Here is a 26,840-nt window from a genome sequence, read left to right as displayed (position 1 = left end):
ATGCATTATTCAGAGTAGTTTTATTCATAACATTTCCAAAATGTTCTTTGCATTCTCTTCTATAAGAAAAATGTATAAAATATCATGGTGGTTGTCAGAATTAAATACTTCACTTTTAACTGGAAAGTTTAGCTGAAAAATTGTGACTATGATGTATAGAAATAGCAATGACTCTATCCCATCTTCTTGAGGTGTAAAGAATGGTAAAATGCAAACTGAAGACACTTGACAGATTGGCAACACATCTGTTGTCTTTTAAGAATACAGCAGCAATGATAATATGAACAATTCATCCTCAGTTCATTGTACTTAATATATCACTGATTGCCAGGTCAAAAACTTTAGATTGTAATGATCAAATTAATAGTCTATTAGAAAGATTCTCTATTACATTCCACCTAGCCACATGCAAATATATATAAATAAAACAATAAAATCCCCCTAACTGACTCATGTGGTTCTGAATCATTTTTATAATGAGGGTCTGACTCATTTAAAAAAAATCTTCTTGGCCAAATGAGAACAAAATTCCTTCACAAAGATAATTTGTATATCAAGGTAAGATGATTTATTATTTAGCAGGTATATGAAAGTGGTTATTAAGGGGTTTTTAAAGAAAAACTTCCACAAACATATAAAATAGTTGGGTTTTTTTTCTTATTGTCATTGTGGTACATGAATTTTATCTTGAGCATATTTGAATGAATCATCTTCATGATGATGAAGACCATGCAAGAACAGGACGTGGATTTCTGCAAGTTAATGCAGAGAGAAGTAAAAAGGAAAGTCATTATAAGAAAAGGAAATGAATAGATGTTATTTTGCATAGTGTCTGCACTAAGTTAAAAGCTAAACCAGGAAGGAAGTTGCCACCACTATGCTAGATGGGAGTGCTTCGGTGACATGTGCTTGCTTTTGAGAAAACCAGTAGTCTTCAGATTAGGACTAGGGATAATTACTGTGTTTATTTTGTGTTTACCTGAATTTTTCAAAATCCATGAAGGTGAGTGATCAGCTTTTAAAGTAAACTTTTATTTATTCTGAAGTCTGCAATTGAAAAGTTGGCACATGCTTTCCTAAAAGATAGTTGGGGGGTGCTGCACACATGTGCACACATGTGGAATTTGCAAAGAATATAGATCTTTTTGTTAGTTTTTTTACCAACAGAGTTAATTATCTGTGGTAATTTACAATGAGTTTGTAATTCATTTACATACACTACAAAATTTTTGGTAACTATTTCCATGCATATATTTTTCCAGCCTTCATAATGAAGAAAGTAGTGAAAATGTTAATGTTCTTTTATAGCAGGTGCTCATGTCTTCAAAAAGACCTTTTTAGAAGTTTTTATACTTAAATGCTATAAAACTTTGTACAATTACTATCTAGCAATGAGATGCTGTCTGTGAAAGCAATATGTAGTGGTAACCTGACAAAAAGTAGAGCAGAATGGATGTAACTGAGTAAAGCAAATCTTGTAGCATAAATGCCAAATACTTCTTTGTGACCCTAGAGGCTGATACTGAATTTAGGATAATTGCAAACTATGCATCTATGCAATTTACGTTTTAAAATCTGCATGAGTAAATTAAAATAGTTTTGTCACACCCATTTCTAAGAAAGCTTTTGAATAAGTAAGTATAAAAAGCATTCCTTTAACAAAGAGTGTATTCTCAGGCATCATAACTTAATTTCTTTATGAAGCATATAATTTTCTGAAATAATTTAGTATCAAAATATCCAGATTAATTTACTTATATATTTTTTTCATTAACCATAAAGAATGGACATATCAGTAATTAGAATATAATGTATAGATTGTTATAATTTATAAATGAACAAACTTGGTAAGCTGTGATAAGCTTTGAATATCATAACTTTTATAATTCAGTTTAAGATGTTGCAATAATTAATGTTTTACCTCCATGCAGAAGTAAACAAAGTATTTGTAGCACAGATCATCCAAATAAACAATTACAGGACTATTACCAGAAGGAAACATTAACCTTAGTGTCAAACATCCAAGAATAATTACATTTTTCCATGGTAATTTCTCTAGATTGCTCTTATTGGCCATGCTTTAGGCTGCAATAGTGTGATCACTGCAATTCTGTCTTAATCACAGCATGTCTAAAATAAGATTCTGAAGTATATATACAGAACAGAATTATAGTTGGAGCAGCACAGATTTATATTTGGAAAATTAGAATTATTGCTGCATTTTGGGTGTTTCAAAAACTAAATCACTGTATAACAGACTGTGTAATGATGTCTGAATTACATTAGAAAGTAAATATGTTGAACAATTTATTCAAAATCTCTAAGGATTTTGGGTCTATGCTTCATCAAAAACCTTCTGTTGAAAACTGGTTTTATTTCAGATTTTGTGACAAACCTAAAATGTATAGATTTTTTTGTAAATGTTTCAAATTGCTGGTTACACCGTGAGACTTCAGCAGTCAGAGTTGTTGGAAATCTTTGAGATGTGAAATATAATCACTGGCTCTTCCTCTGTGAGTTCCTAAATGAATGGCAGAAAGCTCCTAATTCCTGGATGTCTTACCCCGGGGGAAGTTCCAGCATTTACTTTCATTCTGGAGAGGGAATAAAAATGGAAATTTATCATTAAACAAAAATTTTGGGGGAATCAATTTGCAAAAAAAAAAAAAAAAAAAAAAAACCAAAAAAACCAACCAACCAAACAAACCAAAAAAAACCCTTTAATTTTTTTTTCAAAAGAATACAGTTCAACATTACCAGAAGTGAAATGTTTCCTTTCTATTTGTAAAGCAACCCACTTGTTCGGTTACAAGTCATTGAACCTTTAAATTACACTGATTTAGAGTAGGATGTTATCCTTTTGGGGTCTGATGCTTTCAATCCCAGTCCTATCCCTTGGGACCTGCTACTTGGTGGAGTGTGTCTCCTTTAATCTATCAGTTGTGCATTCCTCAACTTGTACTGCAGGTCTTGTATCTCTACAGTATTATGTGGCCACTGCAGCTTCCATAAGCAAGTGATAAAAAATGCAACTGTACACACTGCTGCTCTCACTCAAAACAGAATACTGCAGATCAAATAAAAAAGAGTCAAACCCATGCAAAGTGAAATATTTGTTATTTTCTTAATGGGGAGCAAGTTTTTTATAAATTTTGATCTTCCCTGTGAATAATTTCATTTTAATGGATTTGGATTTTATATGAAAAACCACCCTGTAAATAGAGGTTTTATAGAAGAATTTAATAATCACAGAACTTCTTAGCATTAAGCATGTGGTTACAGGTCTTTCAATATAAAACAGTTCCCCAGAGTTACTTTGCATGGTTTCATCTCAGCAATCCTTTTTTACTATTCATGCTGCCTGTGTTCAGATTTCACAAAACCCTTTCCAAATTTCTAGAGTGGTGTTTACATTTGGGAGGGTGCTTCCCAGTTCTGCAGTAAGGAGCAAGGAGTATGCTATGGCTGTCTGTCTGCCACGTAATCCACTGGGAAAGTGCAGTGTTGTTGCAGCCCTTCTTCTAGTGTTCAACAATCTGTATCCCTCCTTAGAAAGGCCACAGTCCTGTGATGTGGGAAAAAAGAAGTTTGTTTATGCTAGATTGTCATTTGATCTGCTGTCTCAGTAGAGACCTTTCAAGAGGATGGTAAGCACCCTCCCTAACTCAACCACATTCACACCTTTTCCACTCAGATAACATGCCTTTTACACACCTACAGCGTGGCTCACAGGCAGCTCTGGAATCTTTAGCCACTTGTGAAGTTCTAAATGGACTTTGCAGTGCTGAACACAGATGTCTGTCACAGTCCAGTCAGCAGATTCCCAAGTCCATGTACAGATTTCTTGGTGAAAAGATATGTTAGGGAATTATGATTAATTGCCCTTGAAAGCTGTAGAAGTGGTTTTAGACTGGTTGCCCAGATGCCATGGCTTGCCATGAGAGCAGAGTAAGCATTCAATTTTTGCACCTGGTCCATCTCCACAGACAAGTTCTACACAAAATGCCTCTTTCAGGTGGGAGAATTTGATCTCAGAAGCCTGCTTCATGACCTGTTCTGTGGGTCAGATTGTAAGCATTTCAAGGAAAATTCTGTGTCTTGCCTCAGGGAAAGATCAAGCCCTAAATTTTATCTGATATTCTTCCTTTTTATATCAAAAGGAAGTTTTTGTTACCTGTGTATTTTACATTTAAATTTATTATGTTTTATAAGGAGTTCATAACTCTCTGATGTTGTGTCAGTAAAGGGAAAATAATTGACTTTGACATTGGAGTTTGGATTTTATTTCTGTATCCTGTCTGGAATCTCGTACTGAATCATTTCTGAGGTCAACCTGTTGCTCTGTGAGCGCAGGTGGCCGAGTGCAGCTGAGCACTGAAGCAACTAAAGGCTATATTTTGCTCTCTATACATAAGGGTTTATGATCACATTGCTCCAATTGCTCATAATGGGAGTTAGATACAAATTTTTCCCTTTATAGAGATGCAAGGGTACTACTAGAACTGGAAACATAGCTATAGAACTGTAGGTTAGTGCAGCATCAGCTTGGGAAAGTGGTTATTCATAAATACATATTTCATGTTGGGGTCACACAAATTTCTTTATTTTTGAGTTTTTGTATCTGAAAAAGTACTTCAAAGTTACTGAAAAAGCGGTTCAAAGTTAACACAAGTAAAAATTTGCATGATAAAATTTGCTACTGTAATGTGGAAGACAAATCACACTCATTTATAACTGTGTTTTTTGCTGCTTTCCAGAACTGCATTAATCTACTCTAGCTATGGTACTTTGATACTGAAATTTGACTATGAATACCAAACCCAAAGGTCGTAATTAAAATCCGTGTTTGTTGACTGAATATAAGAGAACGTGAAGAGTATGGCTGGAGCATTCAGCAGCATTTCTATGTATTTTCACTCTGTGGTTTCAATGTCATTTGGAAAGAAAGCTTTCATTCTGATTATAGCTACTTCACAACATAAATGCAGTGGAGTGTTGCAACTGCACTGTTCCAGGGCTGACTTCCCTCTCCAAAAAAGTTTTCTCTTCTTTTGAAGAAGCATAAATGTGCTTTCTGTTCTTTTGAAGAACAGTCAAATTGGAGCAGCTTTGAAACTGGAATGTGAGTAGATACCATCAGAAATTCCAATTACTATTACAAGAGTTTTAATATAATTCAGAAATAAAATCTAGTGTCAAGCTTGTGGGAAGACTCTGTGCTTGCTTTCTCTTACATATGATGCATTTAACATCCCACCATAACCCTCAAGAAAAAAGAAAAAAAAAGTGCATTTCATCATAAGATGGTTGGAATATCCACTACTTGATCCTTCTAAGCACATACTTGTCCATATGTCCTATATGATTGTCTGACTAATGTAGCACTCTTTCTTTTACAGCTAACACTGTAATGGTGTCCTGCATGGATACCTGTTCATCAAGTAACACCACTTTTCCACTTTGTACTTTTGACAATTCTTACAAAAGATCAGTGAAACAAAGAAGAGAAACCCAGACCATTTTGCTGAAGGTCATTATAAATAATTCCGATTTCCAAAACATTCCATGTATTTGCCAGTCATCCTGGAGGGAACAACAGTCCCACCCTAAACAGACAGAGTGTGAAACCAAGAGGGATGTGAATGTTGATCATCAAGGATCAGGGTCAATGGCTAAAAAAAGTAAGTAGGATAAGAGAAATACTTAATTTTGAGGTAGCTAATTACAAAATAAAAGCCAAGTTTTTATTTGGTACTTAGAAGAAAATTATACGCTCCTGGTTCTCTATGGTCTTTGCAAATCTATGAACAATGGCGGTTTTTAGCTTTTATTTGCATGGCACATTTATTTTGTGGCAGATTCTCAGTGGCATGCATTCCTGGCTGTCAGTGAAACATGTCAGTAGCAAGTAGTTTCTAAAGTACTTAATTTATTTCTAAGGAGTTGTACTTTCTGACAATTTTTCAAGCTGAATTTGCTTTTAAATGTCATTATGGAACTCTACACATAGATTGCTGGCATTATGAAGATAGGCTGTATCGGAAGAACTAATTCAGTAGGTAACTATTCTGATGGCAACTATGGAGGAAATAACCATTTTTGTGTTTGTAGTCTACATTATCATCCACTGTGTAGTATCAGAAATGGCCTTACATGTTTTATAGAAAGCAGCACTGACTAAGGAATGGCACAGCAACACAGAGGAGAGATAGCAACCCACATATTTTCAGAGCAGTAGCAGCCCATTCCTTCTGTGACATATACACTTGCAAATATCTGGAAATCTTTCGGGAAGAGGATGCCTCTTTCTAATATTCAGCAACAGGGGCAATAGGCCAAGTCTTGAATATAAGAAATTCAGTTATTTTCCAACTGTATATTTTCCTTATTACAAAACAGCTGTCTTAGAAGCATGAAAAATAAAAGCTTATATATGGACAATCTCTGTTCTCGGTTATACTTGTACAACTAACACTTTTGACAATATCTCACCTGTTTCTTGTAAACACAGCATAAGTCTCACATATTCTGTTTGAAGCAAAGGAAGCACCTCCTGCAACTGATAGCAGATAGACAGTGTGCACTTCAAATCTCGATCATCATGTGGCTTCTGCCTGGGTTCTATCCTTCTCATGGCCTCATTTTTGCCTGTTGCCTTTGACAACTGACAAGAAAAGCAACAACAAAAAAAGGTGACAGTAAAGCAAAAAGGGGTTATAACCCAAAAAGGGTTACCTTTGCAGGGAAAATGTATAGATAATCAATGATTTTCAGATCTGTTCAGAGTAACTTTACACAGTATACACAGTTTATCCATCTTCATAGTCAGTGGTGTAGAAGCCTTTATGTTTTTGCAAATGAGACAGAGAATTCACTGTACTTTTTGAGAGTTGTCTCTCAATCTACCACCTGTGTAACTGTTTTGTTTTAATTTTTATTTCCAAAAGCAAAAGGCTCTCTTGAAGTGAAAACAGAAAGTGTTATTTATTTTTATAAATATATAAATTTCACCACGGTTTCCAAGAAAGAAGTGGAGCATAATATGAACTACCTGGTGGAAATCCACATCAACAATTCTATAGTCGGAGGAAAAAACACAACCAACGAACAACTAAATCATTCTTGTCTCTTGGCAATGATGGAAGACCAAAATGACTGTATAAATATTTCACTGCAACTGAAGTCTTATATGGAATGTAAGTTACAAAAGAGATTCAGAAAGGAAATCAAACAAGAAACAATTAAATATTTCATAAGAAGAGAATACAATTTTGAACACCCCTTATTAAAAAACAATCCATAGTAGACAACTGATGATTTTTATAATGATTTAAAGCAGGTTTAGCTGTGCCCTTTTTTTTTCCTAGAAGAAATACAGCAGAGTAAAGATCTGTACACTGTTTCTTGCTTAGCAGCAACAGACTCACACATTGCATGTGACAAAACCTGGAAATATAACTTTCCCTTTCCTGATAATGGCATAACCCTGTTGTCTTGGAGGTAAATTTTAAAATCCCTGTTAACTATNTGGGGGGTTTTTTTTTTTTTTTTTTTTTTTTTTTTTTTTTTTGTTTGTTTGTTTGTTTGTTTGTATTTTTTTTAATACGTGTGTCTCGCCAGGAGAGGAGCATAATTTGTAACTTGCCCTGCTAACTTGTGTCAATACTATGAGCTAACCACCCTTTGTTAATGCTGATTTACCTGGGTAGCCATAATCTCATATTAGCAATGAAAATTAACAATATGGTTTTTTTTTCTCTATTCTTCAAAACAACCAAAGAGGTGCTCAGGGCTTTTACTAAGCAAGGCTGATAATCAAGTCATTACAAGCCACTACAAGATGGGGTTGGCTGCCCTGTTTAAAAAGAGCCTAGATTACTGTATAAAAGATATTTTTAGTTCTAAATTAGGAGGAATGAGCCATGGGGTAATTGGCATTTGCCTCACAAGTTCTTGATGGAGAAGACACAAGGGAAGTTGAAGTCTAATTATACTGTTCTAAGTCAGGGAAAGGGAAACAGTTTAGCTACAGTCTGTAATTTGGTTTTTTATGATTTATAGTAACATAAATCATAAAAAGGGGAAAGTTCTCCACATCATTTCTTTGTTGTATACAGTCCTGACTTGTACTAGTTATTGAACTAAATCCCTGTGGAATGTGGGTGCACTTCTGCAGCAGCTGTTGTCCAAAAGGGCAGCCTACCTCCTGTATTCAGTCCCATGTGATTTTCCCTCAAGGCAACTTTAAATTAATTCCCCAAAGGGCTCCTGTTAGCGGCATTTCTTCACTTTTTTATAAGAAAATTTCTATATGTAGAATCTTGCCTTCTCTCATATATGAAGATAGATCAAAAGGTTAAGAATGCCAGTAGAGGCCAATGTTGGACAGTGGACCACTCCCTTCCATGCTCTATGCAGACAGAGGGGACATATATTACCCTTACTCTGCCTTAAATATAAATGTTCATCTTCGAAGCATTTTCATTGGCTGAGTTGAAAATTTTTTATTCACTCAGTCATCTGTATCTATTTCAGCCATGGGGAGATATATAGATATAGAAATAGATAGAGATATAGATATAAAAATACAGGCAAAAATTAAGATAAATTCTAGACAGGAAACCTAACATCAAAAGGCTGAAAGGAAAAGGCATAACCACTTTTTTGTTGGTTTGTTTGTTGTTTTGTTTTGTTTTGTTTTTATCTGTGGGGATAGGCACATTCCAAAAACCTACCAAGATGGAATGTTCTGCTTTTCTCTGCTGCCAGTGATTTGCTGCTTAATTTTCTCTCTTGTACATTTTATGGACAGATCCAATGTGTATGACGAAGATCATTTGGCTCACTCTGATTCCAGTAGTTTTTGTATTTACTGTTTCAATCGTCGTCTACAAAATAGTCCAAGAAAATAAACGGAATTGTAAGTAACAAAAAGTTAATCTGCATGAATCTAATTTTCTATGCAAGTAAGAATATATTAATTTATAATAACAAAAATGTTGATTATTACTGTAGCTCAGACACTGATATTTTGATTGTCAAATGGTAAAAGCTTCTTAGAGACTCACTAAGTACTCAGAGATGATTGATAGCATTACCTCTCACATCTTTGGTGGATGCAAAAATTGTAGATGCAAATCCAAGCTTGTTGATGACAAATTAAATGTGGGGGCTTTGATAGATGATTGGTGAACTTCTGGTTTCACACGGATTTCAGTAGTTGAAACAATTACTGTTAAAGTTGGTGGAAGGTTTTAAGCAGAAATGCCAATGACCAGTATAAGTGAATTGAAATACCCTTTCCTTCCTGAAGATGATTCATTTAGGTGACAGTCAGAAAAAATTACGGGATAGATACGAGGAGATATACCTTCATCTGTCTGTCCTAAAAACTGGCTATTCAAGTTCATTGGTGGTGTAATCCCTTGCAGGGCAACCAAGGTGCTCCTTCTTAAGCCGAGAGCTGAATTAAGCCCAGATAACATTTCATCTCTTTGCTATTACTTCAGCAAATAAAACATTGCTGTGATTTCTGAACCATCACTATTGACTATTCCAAGTGATTAGAACTTTGCTATGAGAGAACTTGCCATTAGTTCAGAGATTGAAACAATTGTTTCTAGAATATTCCTTCAGCCATGACAGGCTCTTCTCTTGGGATACAGGCTGAAATCAGATTTACAATATTTTCTCTAGCAATTTACAATGAATAAAACAAGAATAAAATTGTAGGAGTACCCTGAGTTTGAGACTTTCAAGCAATCAAGATAAAGTCCTCTGCACAAAAACAGTGCTGAAAATTGAACACTTGTCAGCTGCTGGTCCTTGTTTCTCTTCCAAAGTCAGAGGTAGGTGGTACCAGGAGCACATTACCTATCATCACTGTGAAAAGAGTATTACTTAAGCTGTTACCTGAGGGAATAACTCTCAGGTGCTGTTACCTGAGGGAATAACTCTCAGGTGCTTTTCACAGCAGTTTCCAGAGACGTTCTGCTTGTGTCAGCCCTGAGCAGGCAGAATGCCTCCAGACAACCAGCATTTAGTTGCTATTGCCAGGCAGGTTTGCATTCCCCCTGTAGTTCAGAGGTGCTGAAAGGAGACCCTGGTCACAGGGGTAGTAAAACAAATAATAAGCCATATCCCTGATCATCCTTACTATATGCACAGAAGGAGCAATTGAAGTCTAGTTTTAATCATAACTGAACAAAAAGAAAAATAGTGCCCACACACAAAATATTTCTGTGATTTTTTTTTGCATAATGTAAATACTTTATGCATATGTTTTTAATGAGTAAGCAAAATAATTGCTTGAGATGTCAAGCTTGTACCCTCCCCATCCCAATGGAAGAAACTCCTTACCAGATTATGTTGCTTAAAGTACACGATATTTTACTTATTGCTAGAACCAATTTCTGAGACATATTTCATGTATATAAAACCCCACGAAGTGTAAATTAGGACTTTATAAGTGGGCTATTAAGTGCTCTAATTTAAAGGACTTTTATTTGTAGTTTGAGAACTGCTTATAAATGTCATGTCTCTGATTTTCTATGCTTTGAGTCATAACATTCTATTTTTAATGTAGAACTGTAATGTGATGATTAATGATTTAGTACCTTTATTCTTAATCGTCACTTTTTTATTAAACTCAAGTTTTCAGAATCATTGTGAACACAAACAAGGAGGAAGAGATGCCGTTTGAGGATTCTAATTACTGACTAGCTTCAAGGATGTATTTTCTGCTGATTGAGGAAAAGTGGGTTTATGAGTTAAATTTATAATATACAACATTATAACCAACATAATTATGTTACTGATAAAAAGACAAGTGCATAAAAAATAAAACTTGAGGTTTATGTGTATATGTTAAGATGCCACATTTCATTGCAAGTCTATACACTATTTTTGTCAGTGGTGCTCAAAGAATAGAGCAGAACTATTAGCTATGTTCCTAAAACATCTGTTCTGAATTTTTCCAGCCATAATTCAGTTAGAAGCTTTTCTCTTCATTTCTGAGCAACACTGAAAGCTGTTAAGAAATGTGGAATTACTCATTTCCTCTTGAGACCTTGCAAGATATTCTGCTAGGTAGACTCTGAGATTCTCTGAATCATTAAGCTGTTTTCATGAGTGCATAAAATAAAATATCCAAATAAACTTGGTGGAGGTTACAACTGATCTATGGCAAAGGCCCTAAACTGTAAATTAATAGTTTTGCCTTTTCCCTTCTGCTCTTGTCTCACAAACACTTCCAGAGCCTCCTTTGACATTAACTGATACAGTGTATGCTTGGGGCTTTAGTGCTTTAGATCTCCACTGGCTAGCCATAAAAAAATTCATGACCTAAATAATTTTAACTAATGAATTTCTTAGTGTTCTCAAAGGAAAAAGATAAAAATAAATTCTGTTACATAGAATTGGAGTGAGCCTGTCACCAGAAGCTGGCTGAGCCCTGGACTGCAGTCACTGCTGAGCAGGGCTAACCACAACAGCTGCACGACCACTTGCAAAAAACCCACTGTGAGCACAGCATTTAGAGAGCAGCAGAAGGATGGAAAGACTGAGAGTTTATGAACTGGGTGCTGAGGAACAGCCAGAGATGCCCAGTCCAGCTCTAGCTTCATCAGGGGTGTGGAGCTTGCTGTCAGACTGTGCTTTCCAAGATGAACACCCCACGCTAGCAAGGAATCTGTCAGCTTCCTAGGATGCCCGTACACTCCATCCTTGCTACTCCACTGTCAGCAGTGAGAGTCCAAACCTGTACTGAAATATGCACTTTTCTTCATATCCTTCCAAAATTTGTTCAAGGTACACAGTTTAGAGAAAGGCAAGGAATAATTTGAAAGGGACAAATCTGAATTAAATTTCTACAAAATTTCATTCAGGAAAATACAAATCATCTGGTGCTTGGTTTTCCTCATCACCTTATTCCAACACCTTCCTGATTTTTTGAACACTTTCCAAGATGTTCAACAGTTTAATAATAAGGGGTTTACAAGCTTTCCTTTTAATCAGGGCTGATGCTAACATAAGACATTTTGTTTAAAGCAGATTATAAACAAAGAGTAGCAACATCAGTTTCTACTCTTCTAACAAGAAAGAGTTCCAGACATGCAAGAACTGTATCTGCTACTAAAATTCATCCTTTTCCTGGTAAGTATACAAAAGTAAAACAAAATTTAACAAATCTTGAAGCATGAGGAGGTCAAGAAGGACCTTTTAAGACTTTCCTGTCAAGAGATGCTTCAGGTTTGTTTCAGCGTTACCATGGTCCTACACAAATTTGATCTGGCTTATGTTAAGGAAACACTTTTTTGTTTTAAAGAAATAAATCTGACAACAAAACTCTAAGGAGACTTATATACATAATGTGGGAATGCTTCTCCCAGTCTTCCCAGTGTGTTGTATTGATGACTTTGAACTTTTTAATTTTTGGTCATATTGTGTGCCAGTTTTGAGGTTTGTCACCTGAGTGCTTTGTGTGTGTGAAAAATATACAGAGATGTACACATGTGTATGTATGCTCTATGTGTTTGTCATTCTTGATAAAATTTACTACCAAAGCATGGAATGAGTGGCTGCAGCAGGACTCAATAAATGGTTTTGCTGGCACTTCATTGCCTATTTCTAGGGTCAAATTCCCACAAAATGCAATTTTTGAGTTTCAGATAAGTAAAAAATGGTGGTCTTTGGACAGTGTAGTATGCTTACCACAGATAAATTAAATGGTATGGCTAAACTCAAAGTTTGGATTCTAGAAAACTGGATTTGGCATCAAATATCTGTGTGAGTGCCAATTACCAGGTGTTGCTGTGTTACTGACATTGCTCAAAGGGTGAAATGTTTTAATAAATTTCATGGATTCTGGCTTTGTGAAGGGAGATATATCTTTAAAAAGATTAACATGAACATACAGAATGATAGCTCTGAATGGCAAAATAACCTCCCTTCAAAACAAGAAAAATACAAAGCTAGCAAATGAAAAAAATGGTTTTAAATATGACTTAAGGCTTAAGTACTTTGCTTTTTGTCTTGTTAGTTCTTCAGGAGTAAGAGGAGACTCAATAATTTATGTCTACAACTCAGTATTTCATGGCATTTCAATTTTACCTAGAAAAGAGTGAATAGCTTCTTGTCTGTCTGAACTCCCCTGTGAGTACAATTTATGCTTCTTGCTCTTAAAGCACTGGCTACCTCTGAGATATATTTATGATCTCATTATTTTCATTCTGCAGGGAAGGAATTACTTTTATGACATCTATTGTCTTGAGTAGCTTCACTAATATCATACCTATTTAATCACATGTTCAGAATGGCATTTTTAATGTTGTATATCCAAGGCATTTTTGATGATGGGGTCTTATGGAAATTCAAATATGGTTTTACTAGATTTTACTGGAGAGAATAGGAATCCTTATTGATCTGTCATTCTCACTTTTAAGTGCCTCCCACTACAATCTATCCATGTAACCAAGAAAAATGCTTAGTTGCATGAACTGCTGTAATGGGGTTTATTTTAATATAAAATTCCTTGGTTTCATACACCATAATTTCAGTCAATCCAATCAATTTCATAGTTTATACCAATTTAATTTAAAATACAATCAAATCCATATGAAGAGTTTATTCCTTGTACAGTTGCTGAGCTTAGAATTTGTTACCATGATAATGGACTACAAATAGCTACAGATTACTTTGTTGACAGCCCTTGACAATATTTTCCCTATAATTAGAGCATAGCTTGCAATCTTGAAAGAAACCATTGAGATCCACTGAAGACAATACAATCACCCTGGAAACACAGTAATGAGTACTTGAGAGGATGTGACAGTACATCTTATAGATGAAAAGATGGATAAGTATTCCTAAAAGGTTATTTGAAGGAAAGAAATTATAAGGGAAGAAAAAGATGGAAGCCTATACTTTGTGAATGAGAGTGAATTCTTAGGAGGCTTAGCAAATGACTGGCTTAATGTCACTGTGGTCCTACAAAAAAGTAATTTACAGCATGGATGTTAGTTTTGTGAAACTGTTAGTGGCTTTTTATCCATGAGTCATTGTCATTAAGTCCAGTGACCAGAGGAAAGGGGGGAAAATGTACAGAATGTTCTATAGGGAAGGATTAAATTTGCAACCTTCCAAATTCACAGTACTGCAAGGGATTAAGCACATATAGTGAGGAGAGGGGAGCTTAATAGCATTCTAGTAATAAATGTTGATTAAACGTTGTGTGGGCTGTAAAGTTAAAAAAGAATGCACTAGACCATGGGTTGCACAAAGCACATTTTCTAGACTTTGGAGCTGGTCCTGCCGTTGCATTTATGTATAATAACTGTCCCTTGAATGGTGTGAACTGACAAAAAGGAGTTTCCCTTAAAGGCACCCACAAGACAAGGGAAAGAAGAGAGGGTACTTTTTTTTAGTGCAAGAAGTATGCTTTAAGGGGCTGATCTGTATTTCCAGACATAGAGAATTTTCATCAAATAGAAGTTGATAGTAATAACACATGGAAAAGAATCCATTAAAGCCACTTCCTTGCTTTGCGTTTACTACAGAGAATCTTAGTGAGATTCCCACACCTGAGAATTTTATTGCAAGAATTTCTTTGAAGAGCTTTCTTAAATTGAAGAGGCAGTAGAAGAGGTTTTAGAACAGCTTAATAAATTAATAATGGCAATTAGAAGGACTAGAATGTATTCCCCACAGAGTTTTAAAAGAGCTCAGAAGCTGCTGAATTGCCGTTTGCAGCTTACTGCTTATATCAGTCTCCAATGCAGATAAAAGGAAGAAAGTTATACTTACCCTGCTGTTATTCCTCTTCCTTAGCCCATTTTCCCTAAACCACTTTGGTACCTCTTCCATTGCTAGTAACTGACTAAGTGTAGTTATTCTCATGTAGCTGTATCCTAAAAAAAAGGTAATCCTGGGCACATGGCGCAAAATTACTTGTTGGGAGCAGGCCAGTGTGTGTGAACTGTATGCTACATTATTAAAAAATAAAAAAGGAAAAAGGAAGAAGAAGATGTTGAGGAATGAGATTGCATAAATCAGGGCATTTAATAACTAAGCTGAATCTGCCTAGTAGGGTTTGGAATATTCATTAACATAATTAGATGGGTTATAATTAAGTGGGAATTTATATTACTGGAATCTTATCACCATAAACTCCCATTCAGACTTAATTTTCCTAGAGTAAGAACAACATTCCTTGTTTATTTTGATTCTATTTTGAATGTGGCATAAGATGTGTTAGAAGAAAAGGATTGCTCTCATTCCTGTGCTAGAACTGGACAATAGGAATCATACTGTTAAAATCATCATGTTGTTGCTCTACAGTCTGTGTGGGCAGCCTTAGTTCAAGCATAATACCTTGTTCTACATTGCTCAAACAGTATATTCATTTTTAGTGATATTCCATTGGCTCGTGGAGTCACATTTTGGTTCCTTACATTTTAGGATACAAATACAAGATTCCTTGACTCAATTGTCTGGCTCACAGTAATGCAAAGTTAATTCTGATGGATGGTAGTTTTATAACTCATCATGAAAGAAGAGCATTGCAGGGTCACGGTGACAACCAGGATTCAGAGAATAAAACCTCAGGCTTCCTGGCTTGCTGTTGTTTCCTGTTTGGGGTTTGTGACATCCATACTATTTGATACAAGTGGGCTTGACAGCTGTAATTTGCACAGAAGAAATAACAAGACGAATTCCCTCTCATTTGAATTCCTGTATTGTTTTCTGTGCTATCCTATTAAAATAATAGTTCTTTTCCCACAAGATTACAGGAAATAGGGGAAATCCTTCCATATCTCTTATGTGTTGCTAGAGCTTCAGGTTAGTTGACATGTTGGAAATAGAAGCAAATGCTGGCTCAGCAGTGTCAGGGCTGGCATCCCAGCGAGTTCAGACTTACTCCTCCTTGTATTCTGCAATACGTTTTCTTTTTAGCAAAGAGAACAGGCAAGACACATGTTCTACAGCAGCAAATAGATGCAAAGACAAGAAAGAGAAATTTGTTTAATCTTGGCTAATTGAAACATCACCTATTTGGTGGTCCCTCTCAGTTCCTGACATAGCTGAACAATTATCTTTCCCTCTGCAGCTTACATGAATAATGCTGGCAAAAGCAAAGCTTCTCATAGTATTCAATATTTAACATAGACTCAAATATGTTAAATTTAACATAACCAAGAATGGTTACGTTAAACATAACACGAAAATTGTGAAGCCTTATTACCACTTTGGAGCTTTTAATTTTTTTTTTCATATAAAAAGAAGGATAAAATCTATAGGATGCAGGTAACTTTAGGGAGCTTTTTATAGCCCCTGAATGCTTTCCATAGAGCACTGATGCACGAAATCTTTTCTCTGCTCAGTTTGCATGCATGCAGAGCACTGTTACACAAAGGCACCGAAGGGGATATCAGCCTATATTCCCATTCTCTCCAGACTCATCCTGAGGGTCAAGCAAGATCCATTGTTATTTTTTTTAAAACTTTTTAATTTTTTGACTTTGCTTTTCGTATTCAGCTGCTTGAGTGCCAAGATTCAAACTCCAATTTTAATTGCATTTGTAAAGAGAGAAGCCCAAATGATGTAGTCAGTGGACAATGAACATAGCTAGATATAAGTGGCACAGTTTATCCTCTTGTCAGCTCAGAAGAAACCCATTTGTAGTTTACAGAAGTAATGGATAGTCAGGGACAGGATGGACCCAGAGTCAAAATATTATTTGTGTTCTACAGCAGTTCTTTGAAAAATGCATTGGATAAACAACTCTGTGTGCATTTGCCTGACAGTGCTATCACTGCATTTCCTTATCTGTATTCCACTGAGATACTGTATCAGGATCTGTGTGCTGAAGGCATCACCTCACCCCTTCCTGCTTCTGAGGTGTATGCTGTCACCTTTGTTGACAACTGGTTGATACCCAGTCGCTCTCCCTGTGTGTATGACAAATGAGCTGAGGCCACACCGTGTGTGCCTGTGACAATCTCTGCTGCTCTTATGTGAAAATGAGTCAGGAATTTCACACTCTAAATTTCCATTGTTTCTGCTTAACTGGCTAAATGTAGGGGTTTATATTTTGGGGGACATTTACATAACCTCAAATTTGCATGCTTTTGATTTTCACTACAATTTATTCAAAAATTTATTTCACACAAATTTATTTGCCTACCTGCAAGCTGCTTCCCTGATAGACTTAGAGTCAGCACATTGTAGTCCTAAAAGTATTAAGAGGAAGTTAAATACCAAACATGATTAGTATTTTCAGTACTGTCCGTCTCTGTCTTGTGTTCAGATAGGCCTCAGTTATTTTTCAAACTTGTATATGCAAGTCCAACACTCTGCAGATATATTTGCTGTTAATAATATGGCTAAAAATTATTTTAACTTTCAATAGTGAAAACCAGCAAACAACAGGTTCCACTTCCTGCACAGACCACAAAGATACTGCCTGTAATTCCTGAACAAGAGCACTGTCATGTGGATCAGCTCTAGAAGGTAAGTAAACATCTTACAACCCTGATTAGTCTGGTTTGCCTCATATATTTAGAACTAATAGTGTGGATATCGGGACAAAATAAATTATTACTACTTCTAACCAAGAGAATAAGATGAAAAACTGGATAATGTGTGTTGTGAGAGCTAGGTGGCATGAAAAGAGAATCAGTTTTACTTCTGCTACCAAAAGTGATCTATAATCATATGTGTTAGCCTAGTAAACCCTGTGTGTCCCTGCAGACCTTGGTGCAAATTCTGACACCTTTTTTCTGGTGCAAAATATTGTGTCTTAAACTTTAGCACTGTGCTGACATTTGCTTCCTACAAGGGCAGAGAAAAAAACAATTTGCAAATGATCTCTGAAGAAAATTCCATATTTGAAATAAATAGCTTTTCAGATTTTTGGTTGCTCTGTGAGACAATATATGAGACCCAGGACACTTTGGGCTTAATTTCTCCCTTTCCTTAATCTCTGTGTGAATGACTGAAAGAAAAAGATTAGGTGTCTTGAGAAAGCCCAAAAGCCTTGTTCAGTTCTGTACAGAAGCAGGCTTGCTTTTCCAGATAGTCTTCCTGTCAGAGAGACAGCTGGCAGTGAGGTGAAATCCAGATGTGATATAATGCTGAATACATTGTAAATTTTAATGCTACATGATGTTGTGTGGAAATATTAAATAATCCGGCTGCAGAAACTTAGATCTAGATCTTGCCTTTCATCATGTTTTGTTTTGAATACATTTCTTAAAGGAATAGTCTCTCAGAGCTGAATACTCTCTCAGAACAAAATACTCTGTGAAAATAATAAAAACTTTCTGCTTTAGTTTTGCTTTACTTCCTGCAAAAACCCCCTTCTTCTCACTTCATCTGATAAGGTCAGATCCACGTCATTACCACACTGTCTGTGGGTGCCTCAGTTCCAGGAAAGCTTGCTAGCTTGTAGTGCTTGTGGTAACTGAGGCTGGGGAAGGAAATTGTGATCTGCTTTTCTGCACGAGTGCTGGGTTTGTCTCTGTGAAGTCTCTAGAATGTGAAGTCTGTAGAATGCTGCTAAAGACTCATTTGCTCAACGGGGAGAAGCTGTGTTACAAGTACTGCACATGAAAGCTAAGTACTGAGGCTGGAAAAATGCAAAAATAATCAAATTCCCAGAATTGCCAAAGAGTTCTAGACTACATCAGCTTGATGAAGCGTGGGTTTTTCTCTGAAGTAGGAGGTGGGGTGGAGATGAGAAGTATGTACCAGGGAGCTTCTTGATCAAACCCATCATCTTTGTAACACTGACAGTACTCCCCTGAAGAGTGTGCATTTCAGACCACTGATACAAGAGCTATGATAAGGAAGGGTTTTAGGCAGAGCTAGGATCCTGAGAGAGCTCCAGTGGGGATACTGCTAACATCTGCCCTTCCCTGCCTCAAACCTGGCTTCTGTCTGGTTGGTAAGAGTTACTTCAATGCCTGCCCTGAATCAGACAGGCAAGATGAGTTATACTTTCCCTCATCTTCAGCCAGCTGGAGCTGCACTCAGAGAAATCATTAACCACAGCACGGAGTGTTTGATTTCTCTGTCAGGAAACTACCTACACAGCAGCTGTGGTAGGTGTAACAGCAGTTGTGAGGAGGAGGAAATGTAAAAGCAAGGATAACTATGATCACGATCATTGTAGCTAATGAGCTGGAGAACCTGCTGTTAAGGGCCACCTCAGCAGTGGCCCTTAACACAGCACACTGAAAGATGAAAGGCTGAAAAACATTGATTTTAGCCGTGGGAATGGTCTGGAGAGATCTATTTGCCTATTCTTTGCTTGTTGCTCCAGTCTGCAACGGTAAAGTATTGCTCTTATTAGTAGATTGAGAAAGATATCAATAATCAATTACGCCTTGCAATTTTCCACTGTTTTTCTTTTTATAACAAGAAAAAGACATTTCTTTCTAAAAATGTCTTTCTTAAGTCTTTCGATTTAAGACAATACTGTTGATTATAATATGTAAATATATTGATAAACATATGACCGTACACGTGTTGCCATGTTTATCAATATACTTAGATCCAATTGTGTACATCTATCTATCTATAGTACATCTATCTATCTATCTATCTATCTATCTGCATCTATCTATTCTGTGTGTGCACACAGAAATGCACCCAAATGCTTCGTTATTCACTATTGTACTGACAGCTAATTCAGGTAATAAAAAATGTGCCAACTTCTGCACTTGCCTTTGCCAAAGGTGAATCTTTTCAGCATAGATCACTCAATGTCTCTGTGTTTTCTCGGTAACTATGACAACTACACTCGAGTACCATAGGTAAGAATCCTCTGTTTCTGCCATCTTTCATTAAACTATGATATCAGCAACTGTCCTGGAAAACAATGAATGAGCCATGTCTCTCAGGTGTTGAAACACCCTTTACATTGTGGTTTAGGAATGGTATTTTCCAATTCAGTAGTCCCGCTAAAACCACACTGCAGCTTGCTTCCCCTCTCCTCCCCTCCAATTGGAAGCACAAAAGGCAAAGATTATGGCTTGAGATACCAACAATTTAGTGGAAACAGCAATGAGATAAGAAAATAATAACAAAAGGTATAGGCAAGGAAACAATTTACATGGAAAGCCTGGGACAATACTGACTGGCTCTTCTCTACCACTTTTCTTCCCACTGGAAGGAACACCCTTCTCCTTGGAAACAAGAATCCTGTATCCCTGCTCCTGGCAATGACCTGAGGTAGTACAGAAAAATCTCCTAGCCATGCCCACACAGCTCCAGGCTCATCCCCTCACAGCTACTGCAAAATATTCACTCTGTCCTGGCCAGACCCCAGGACAATGTTTGACAACTGTGTATGTATTTCCTTAGTGCTGTGAGAAGATTGTGATATTAATTACCCTAATTTTGTTTAGATTGGAAGCATGAGCATTTTATTCAAGGCATATATTTGCATTCAAGGCAAATATTTGCATTCAGAGGCAATGCTGTTCAGGTAAGAGCATGCCAGAATAAGGCTGTGGAGGCATGACTTCTCTGTCTCTCCTAATGATACCTCCTTACTAATTTGCATGGTTGTAAGAAAGAACTGTTTATCCTCAGCTAAAAGAGAGATTGCATAGTGTTTTTAACGAAGCTTAACTTGCATCAACTGGTACTTTAAGAACTCTTCTTCCATAAACTATTATTTTCAGCAGCTGTAAAATGCTGTGTGATGTATATCTGGTTTGAGAAACCATGAGGACTAGCACTTCTGAATGTGCTTGATTCCGTGGCCATTCCCTAAACAGTGGGGGCAAAGAATAATTGAAGTAAGAAATTAAAGTGGGAAAGTAAGAGCCAAATCACCATACTCATGTGTAAGATTAAGGTGTTGGAGCATTCAGAAATATGGTTTTGTTGATGGTTATGTGAAATCATTGTTGAGTAGGGAAGGTTTTGGCTAAACTTTCCCTTGGAGGCTAAAGAAGCCTGGCTCAAGGAGTGACTTTGTGAGTCCTGCCCCTGTGACCATCTCTTTCCCTGGTGGAGCCATGTGGAGTCTGGGCAGACTGTACAGGGCTCACTAGTCTCTCTCACACCAAAGCTGCACTTCAGTCTTAGAGTGGTTGGGGCAGAGTAAAAGGCACATGCAGCATGGAGAGAAACTGTGAGCCCTCTCCTGCAGTACCTCTGTCCTCTGCCTGTTTAAGGGGAAGGAGCACTCTATTCTCTGAATCAAAGGTGGCATTAATAGATTTCATGAATGGTTAGGGATAGAACAGTGTTCTATTTTGGGAAAACAGGGACAGATAGAGTCATGACAGTTCTTGGATGAAGTGCAGCCATTTTATGAGGAAAGAAAGAAAGAAAGAAAGAAAGAAAGAAAGAAAGAAAGAAAGAAAGAAAGAAAGAAAGAAAGAAAGAAAGAGAGAAAGAGAGAAAGAGAGAAAGAAAGAAAGAAAGAAAGAAAGAAAGAAAGAAAGAAAGAAAGAAAGAAAGAAAGAAAGAAAGAAGGAAGAAAAATGCAGTGTCTTAAAGCCAACTGTTGTGGACTTTTTGTTTTCCTTGAAAGTGCCCAGTGTTACACTCTGAGCTGATGCTAGATCAAATTCATAGAAACTGGTCACTGTTACCCAGACATTTTATTTACTGCATTAATCTCTTTGACAATCCATGCCTCAAGGACAAGATAAAAGAATCTTGGTATCCTGCATCCTATTAATTCTTATAATAAAACTAGTAGACGCATCAAAGACTGCATAAAACTATGAAAGTTCCACATCAGAAACTACCTATGATTTTTTAGTACACTGCCTTTTGCCATCTGCCTTTGTAAAGGGCTTTGAGATCCTTGAACACCTAAGGTGCTTCATGTGTCTGTAGCTCTTTCTGAATGAAAGTGTAGCTGCACAGTTAAATAAGACAAGTTGGTGTCCAGTGAATATAGAAATTAAGGCACAATCTTATCTTCAGGTGAAATGGATTATAAAACTGGAACATAAGGGACAACACACGGTGTATGGCTAAAAAGATGAAACCCTCTGTCAAAAAAATTGTAAAATAGAAGAATTTGATGGGTCCCTTTCCTCTCTTACAATGAGAAGCATGTGGGCATGAAACCCCCTATGGGTGCAAGGGTTGGCACAAGAGATCAACAAGTGTATGAGAGGCTGTGTCTTATCCAGCAACATTCAGATTATCATCACCATCATTGTTTTCTAATGAAACACTCCCATAGGAAATTAGAAATTTGACTGTGCATATCCCAGTCTAATGCCAGGAAATTTCAGTGCAGATATACCTGGGGTGTTACCTGGGCTTTGGCTCACGCTGCTGCTGCCTTGTGAAGAGGTCTTTAAATGTCATCATTGCTGAACTTAGTAGCAAACAGAAAGTGCAACTAAAAATATTCTTTGCCTGTTTTCCTTATGTGATTGTGGCTTTACAAAAATGTTTTCATATTTAAAAGACTCTCTTTCTCATCTGTCTTCAAGCAAGGCACCCACACAAACAACAGAAGATAGGAATTATGCAGAGAAAACAGTAAAACTCATAAGACATTCTAGCAAAGGCATGTAACAAGTGAGCTCAGGAGTGAGAGGAAGATTACAGTTAAGATGCTGTCATGCAGGTATTTGTGAAGAACAGTAGGTGTGATTTTAAATTGCTGGGATCCTTCCAATTATCCTTTTGACAGTTTTTCTGAAAAGCATAATTTCAGTGCTCTGAAGTGATAGTACTGTTGTTAAAGTTATCATAAAATTTGGTGTGAAGCTGCTGAAGGAGAAGTTCCCACTAGTACTGACCTACCGGCTTTGAGGGTTGGCCATTTCTGTAAGACTTCATTTTTTACACTGTAATTCCTGTTGATAACTGATTCTATGATTTACGCCCTCAGGCAGCTTTAAATTGTTTTCAGAATGGTATGCACTCAATTAGGTATTTATTTTTTAAATGTCATGAAAGGTAATTCCTCCTGTTTCTGCTTCCATAAGAGATTCTAGTCTTAATTACACACTAAAATTACACAGCTCCTCTCAGCACAGAAAAGCTCACAGAATCAGATTGCTGAGCACATTCCAGGGTACTTGGCACAATTACTGGTCCTGCACTAAATGCATGCCAGGCTGTGTTTCTCTCCAAAGGAGACACTAAGGGTTTCCAAGGGAAGCACTCCCGCTTGCTGGCAGAGCTGGATTAGAAGGGGCACTGTGCAGGCCGTTTAAACCTACTGCTCCATTAGCTGGCATCAATTTTTGATGCAGTCTATTCTGCCTACACTTGCCATTTTCTAGCTCACTCCAGCAGCTGCTGCCTCCAGTATGATTTCACAGCCAAAGAACACTTCTGAACCCAGTTCCTGCCATGTAAAAGAAAATGTAGACAGATGTTGTAATCAGGCCTGCAGCTATGGGAACTACCAGAATGGGTGACAAGCTATATTTGCTTTTTCACTCAATGTGCAAGTTAGAAGTACAGAAATCCTGTACTTCCACTTCACCTCCCTCTTCTCCCTCAGCATTTTATAGTTCCCTAAAAAGTAAGACAAGCTTGATTGGAGTCTGGGAGCTCTGGGAGCTGCAATCCAAATTCAAAAGTGTCATTGATGGTTAGTGAGAAGCAGTTTAGTTGTGAATGTGGAAAAAGCTGCTTTCATTTTATTATTTCCAAATTTGTCCTGCCATATAGCCGTATAGAATGGGAAATGCAGTTGGGAACAGAAGAGCACTTCAGCTAGGTGGATGTGGTGAATGTTTCTGACTCTGCTCACCCTTCCATTGCCAGCTTCCCTGGAAGTGGGTGAGGCCTGATGTGCCTTGATCAAGTTCCCATATCACACTCTCGCGGGGCAGGCACCTGAGCCACTTCTCAGCTGCCAGGTATCAGTCTCAATCTGATGTGCATCACCTGTTTTGTCCGCCTTTTAGTTACAATGTTGTTTTCTTTTGCTGAAAAGAGGAGAATTCATTATTGCATTATTGTGAAAGGCAAAATTATGACATTTGAGATATACTAGAGAACATTTACCCTCCTCTTTTTTTTTTTTCTTTTTTTTTTTTTCCTGATACTGTTTTCTTTAGTTTCAGGTATCACCCTATGAAATACCAGCACTTCTGGATGAAAGAAGACACATCATACACCACAGAAGGAAGCATCCCCATTTCCAGCTTGGGGGGCTATGTTATCCATCTTTTAATGGGAAATGACAATTATGCATTTTAGTTGACAAGTTCCATTTTTTCCATCATAATTACTTTGTATTAAGAAAATATGAATGATGAACATGCATGTTTTGCTGCATAAACAACTTTGATAGCAGAGTATAGGTTTCACATCTATTTTCTGTTCATTCAGGATTCATACTTAGTTATATGGTTGTGATAATTACATCTTTTTATCAAGGCAGAAATTTATTTTATATATTCCATATGATAAGAAGTCTGTATAAAGCTAGGAATTATCCTCTACTTTCATGAAATGAGCAGAATTTTCAAACTACTTAATGCAATAGATGACTAAGATGCCTAAAAAATACAGTTTCTGGCTGTTGAGAAGGGTGGCCGAAGTATTACAGAAGGAAAGAATTCTGTAGCAAGAATGTTAGTTTCTGCAGTAAACCAGGAAGACCATCATAATTTGTGCAATCTTAGTGGATAAAGAAAAAAATGTGGAAAAATACTAATTTGGCTTCAAATGACAAAATTGTTATTATAGATTTTTAATAACTCATTAAGACATTAAATGGGTTTGTACTTTTTGAGAAATTGCATTTCTGTCTTTTGTTCTAGCTTGGATCATTAGCATTCCAACCCATTATCTCTTGGAATTTTTCCTTACTACTGCTTGGAACATTTACTACTGCTCCTCTGGGTGCAGTGGAGCTGTTTGGGCTGAGCAGGGTCCCAGACTCCTTTGGTGCTAACAAATGATTAATGGGGACAGCTTAGCTATCAGTTACTAGGCAGAGACAGAAACTGCCAGGACTTCAGGCTCCCTTGTGCTAAATCCATCAGGATGAACAGATTGTAAACTGCCCATTGCAAACATGATAGGCAGCAATTTAGCATCCAGTTAATACTTCATTACCTCCATTCCTTACATTTATTCCTTACATTTATTCCTTACATTTATTCAGGAGGGAAGCCTTTCCCTCCTGAAGCTTTCTGAAATTGAATTTTCCAGTCTACACTGAGCAGTTCAGATTTAATAGGAATAGTTGTGAATATTAGCTTCTGAATGATTTGAGGGCGTATGGATTTTTTTTTTTTTTTTTTTTTTTGTATTTTGTTAGATAAATCTGAAGCATTTGTTTCTATTGTTTTTTGTTTGACCATCTTATTAAAAATTAAGAGAAAAATACTTTCTTGATTTGGGGGCTTTTTGTTGTTTGTTTGTGGTAATAAGAAAGCTTCTCAGAAGCAGAGTTTTTCAGAAGTAGAGTTTTTAATAAGCTTTTCAGAAGAAGAGTTTTTAATACAGTCTATAAAGTAAACCTCTCACAATTTGCTTCTTGGTTGTTTTTTCTTCTTATCATAGAGAGCAACTTACAGACAAAGAGACATATTTGTCTCAATTCACTACAGAGTTGCTAAGGCAATTTTGGTCAGTGTTTAAATGCTTCAAGTGATCACTTTTCTCCTTCAGTAGAGATCTTGATAGGGACAGCCCTGCTTCTTGTGACCCCAACTTAATTTTCATTCTCCTATAACTCAATTATATTCTTATTCTTGTTGCCTATAACCTACCTCTTTTCCTTAGACAAATAAACTGTGATTTGCTATTTTATTACCCAGTTATCCCACAGCTCTCCAAGTGTTTTACTACCCTGGAAGGTTCCATCTTCTAAGTTACCTTTAAGAGCACCATAAACAAAACCCAAAAGGTTCTTTCAAGCTTTTCTTGTCTGCTGAGTAAAGCTTACCTTATCTTCTAACTATGATCCAAACTACAGGAAATAAAGGAAGAATGGGAGGACATTGGTGAGGATGGTAACAAAAAAATGTGATCCTGAAGTAATTCTGGTTGAGAAGGATTTCAGGTGGTCACTGGTCCAACCTCCTTACACTTGAGGAGGGACTGAAACCAACTGGCTTACTCTTGCCATTTTTTTCCTGATGTTTGGTTTCTCTCCTTCCACATCCTTGTAACTCCTTGTCCTCATCTCTGGCTTTGTCAGAACTGAACATGTCAGGAGAGAAAGGATGTCCTGGAGCAGCCTCTCAAGCACAAGATGATGGTCAGGAGGGAAGAGCCTCAGAAATCAGCAAGGGAAAAGAGACATGAAGGTGGACAAGGGGTGTGTGTGTGAACAGAACTGGTGGGGAAGGTGGAACTGATGGAGCAGAGAACTTGCAAAATGGACATGGGACTGAACTGGCAAAAGGAACTGGAGGGAAGGCAGAGACCATCTTAAATGCCAGCACCAGTAAGCTGCTGATACAGCCTGACATCTCAAATGGATGGAAGAGCAGGGCTGCATTTCCCCAAATTTATTAAATGGGTTGAGGAGCTTCTTAAGGTGATTAAAAATTACCTGAATTACCTGGTGTTCTGGTAGGTCCTCAGAAGGCTGTAATGGAAGGCTGTGAAGAGGAGATCAAAGTGGGGAGATTGATAAGGAGCTCTTAGCAAACATGTGCTCAGGGACTTTTGCAGGGCAGCCATCAGAGGGAGAATGAGCACTGCAGATCCACCGTGACCAAATTAACTGTTCTTTCCTACTCTTTTCTTTTTCCTATCTTCTTTCTGTTCTTTCCTTTGAGCTCTTCCTCTTTTAATGTTCCACCTCTGACTACCTTTCAGTTCATGCAGATTTTCATTTTACTTCAGAAGTGCATTATTCCTGTTCTTCTGAGCTAATCAGA

General features: G+C 37.0%; 1 protein-coding gene across 2 annotated transcripts; it reads left to right on the top strand.

The window, feature by feature from the left end:
* Window positions 1-892: 892 nt before the first annotated feature.
* TMEM156 (transmembrane protein 156) lies at window positions 893-25,377 on the top strand. 2 transcript variants are annotated; one of them, XM_041459496.1, is made up of 7 exons: window positions 893-1,003; window positions 5,400-5,681; window positions 6,948-7,196; window positions 8,813-8,920; window positions 12,049-12,153; window positions 17,408-17,508; window positions 24,057-25,377. In XM_041459496.1, exons 1-6 carry the CDS (start codon window positions 904-906, stop codon window positions 17,503-17,505), a joined length of 942 nt encoding a protein of 313 aa, XP_041315430.1. In that variant the 5' UTR covers window positions 893-903; the 3' UTR covers window positions 17,506-17,508; window positions 24,057-25,377. The 2 variants fall into 2 exon arrangements, with proteins under 2 accessions (XP_041315430.1, XP_041315438.1); XM_041459504.1 differs by lacking the exons at window positions 17,408-17,508; window positions 24,057-25,377 and adding an exon at window positions 13,040-13,152.
* The last annotated feature ends 1,463 nt before the right edge of the window (window positions 25,378-26,840 follow it).

Source organism: Pyrgilauda ruficollis, unplaced genomic scaffold (genome assembly GCF_017590135.1).
Source record: "Pyrgilauda ruficollis isolate IOZ18807 unplaced genomic scaffold, ASM1759013v1 scaffold1, whole genome shotgun sequence".
NCBI lineage: Eukaryota > Metazoa > Chordata > Aves > Passeriformes > Passeridae > Pyrgilauda > Pyrgilauda ruficollis.
This window is presented reverse-complemented; position numbering and strand designations above follow the sequence as displayed.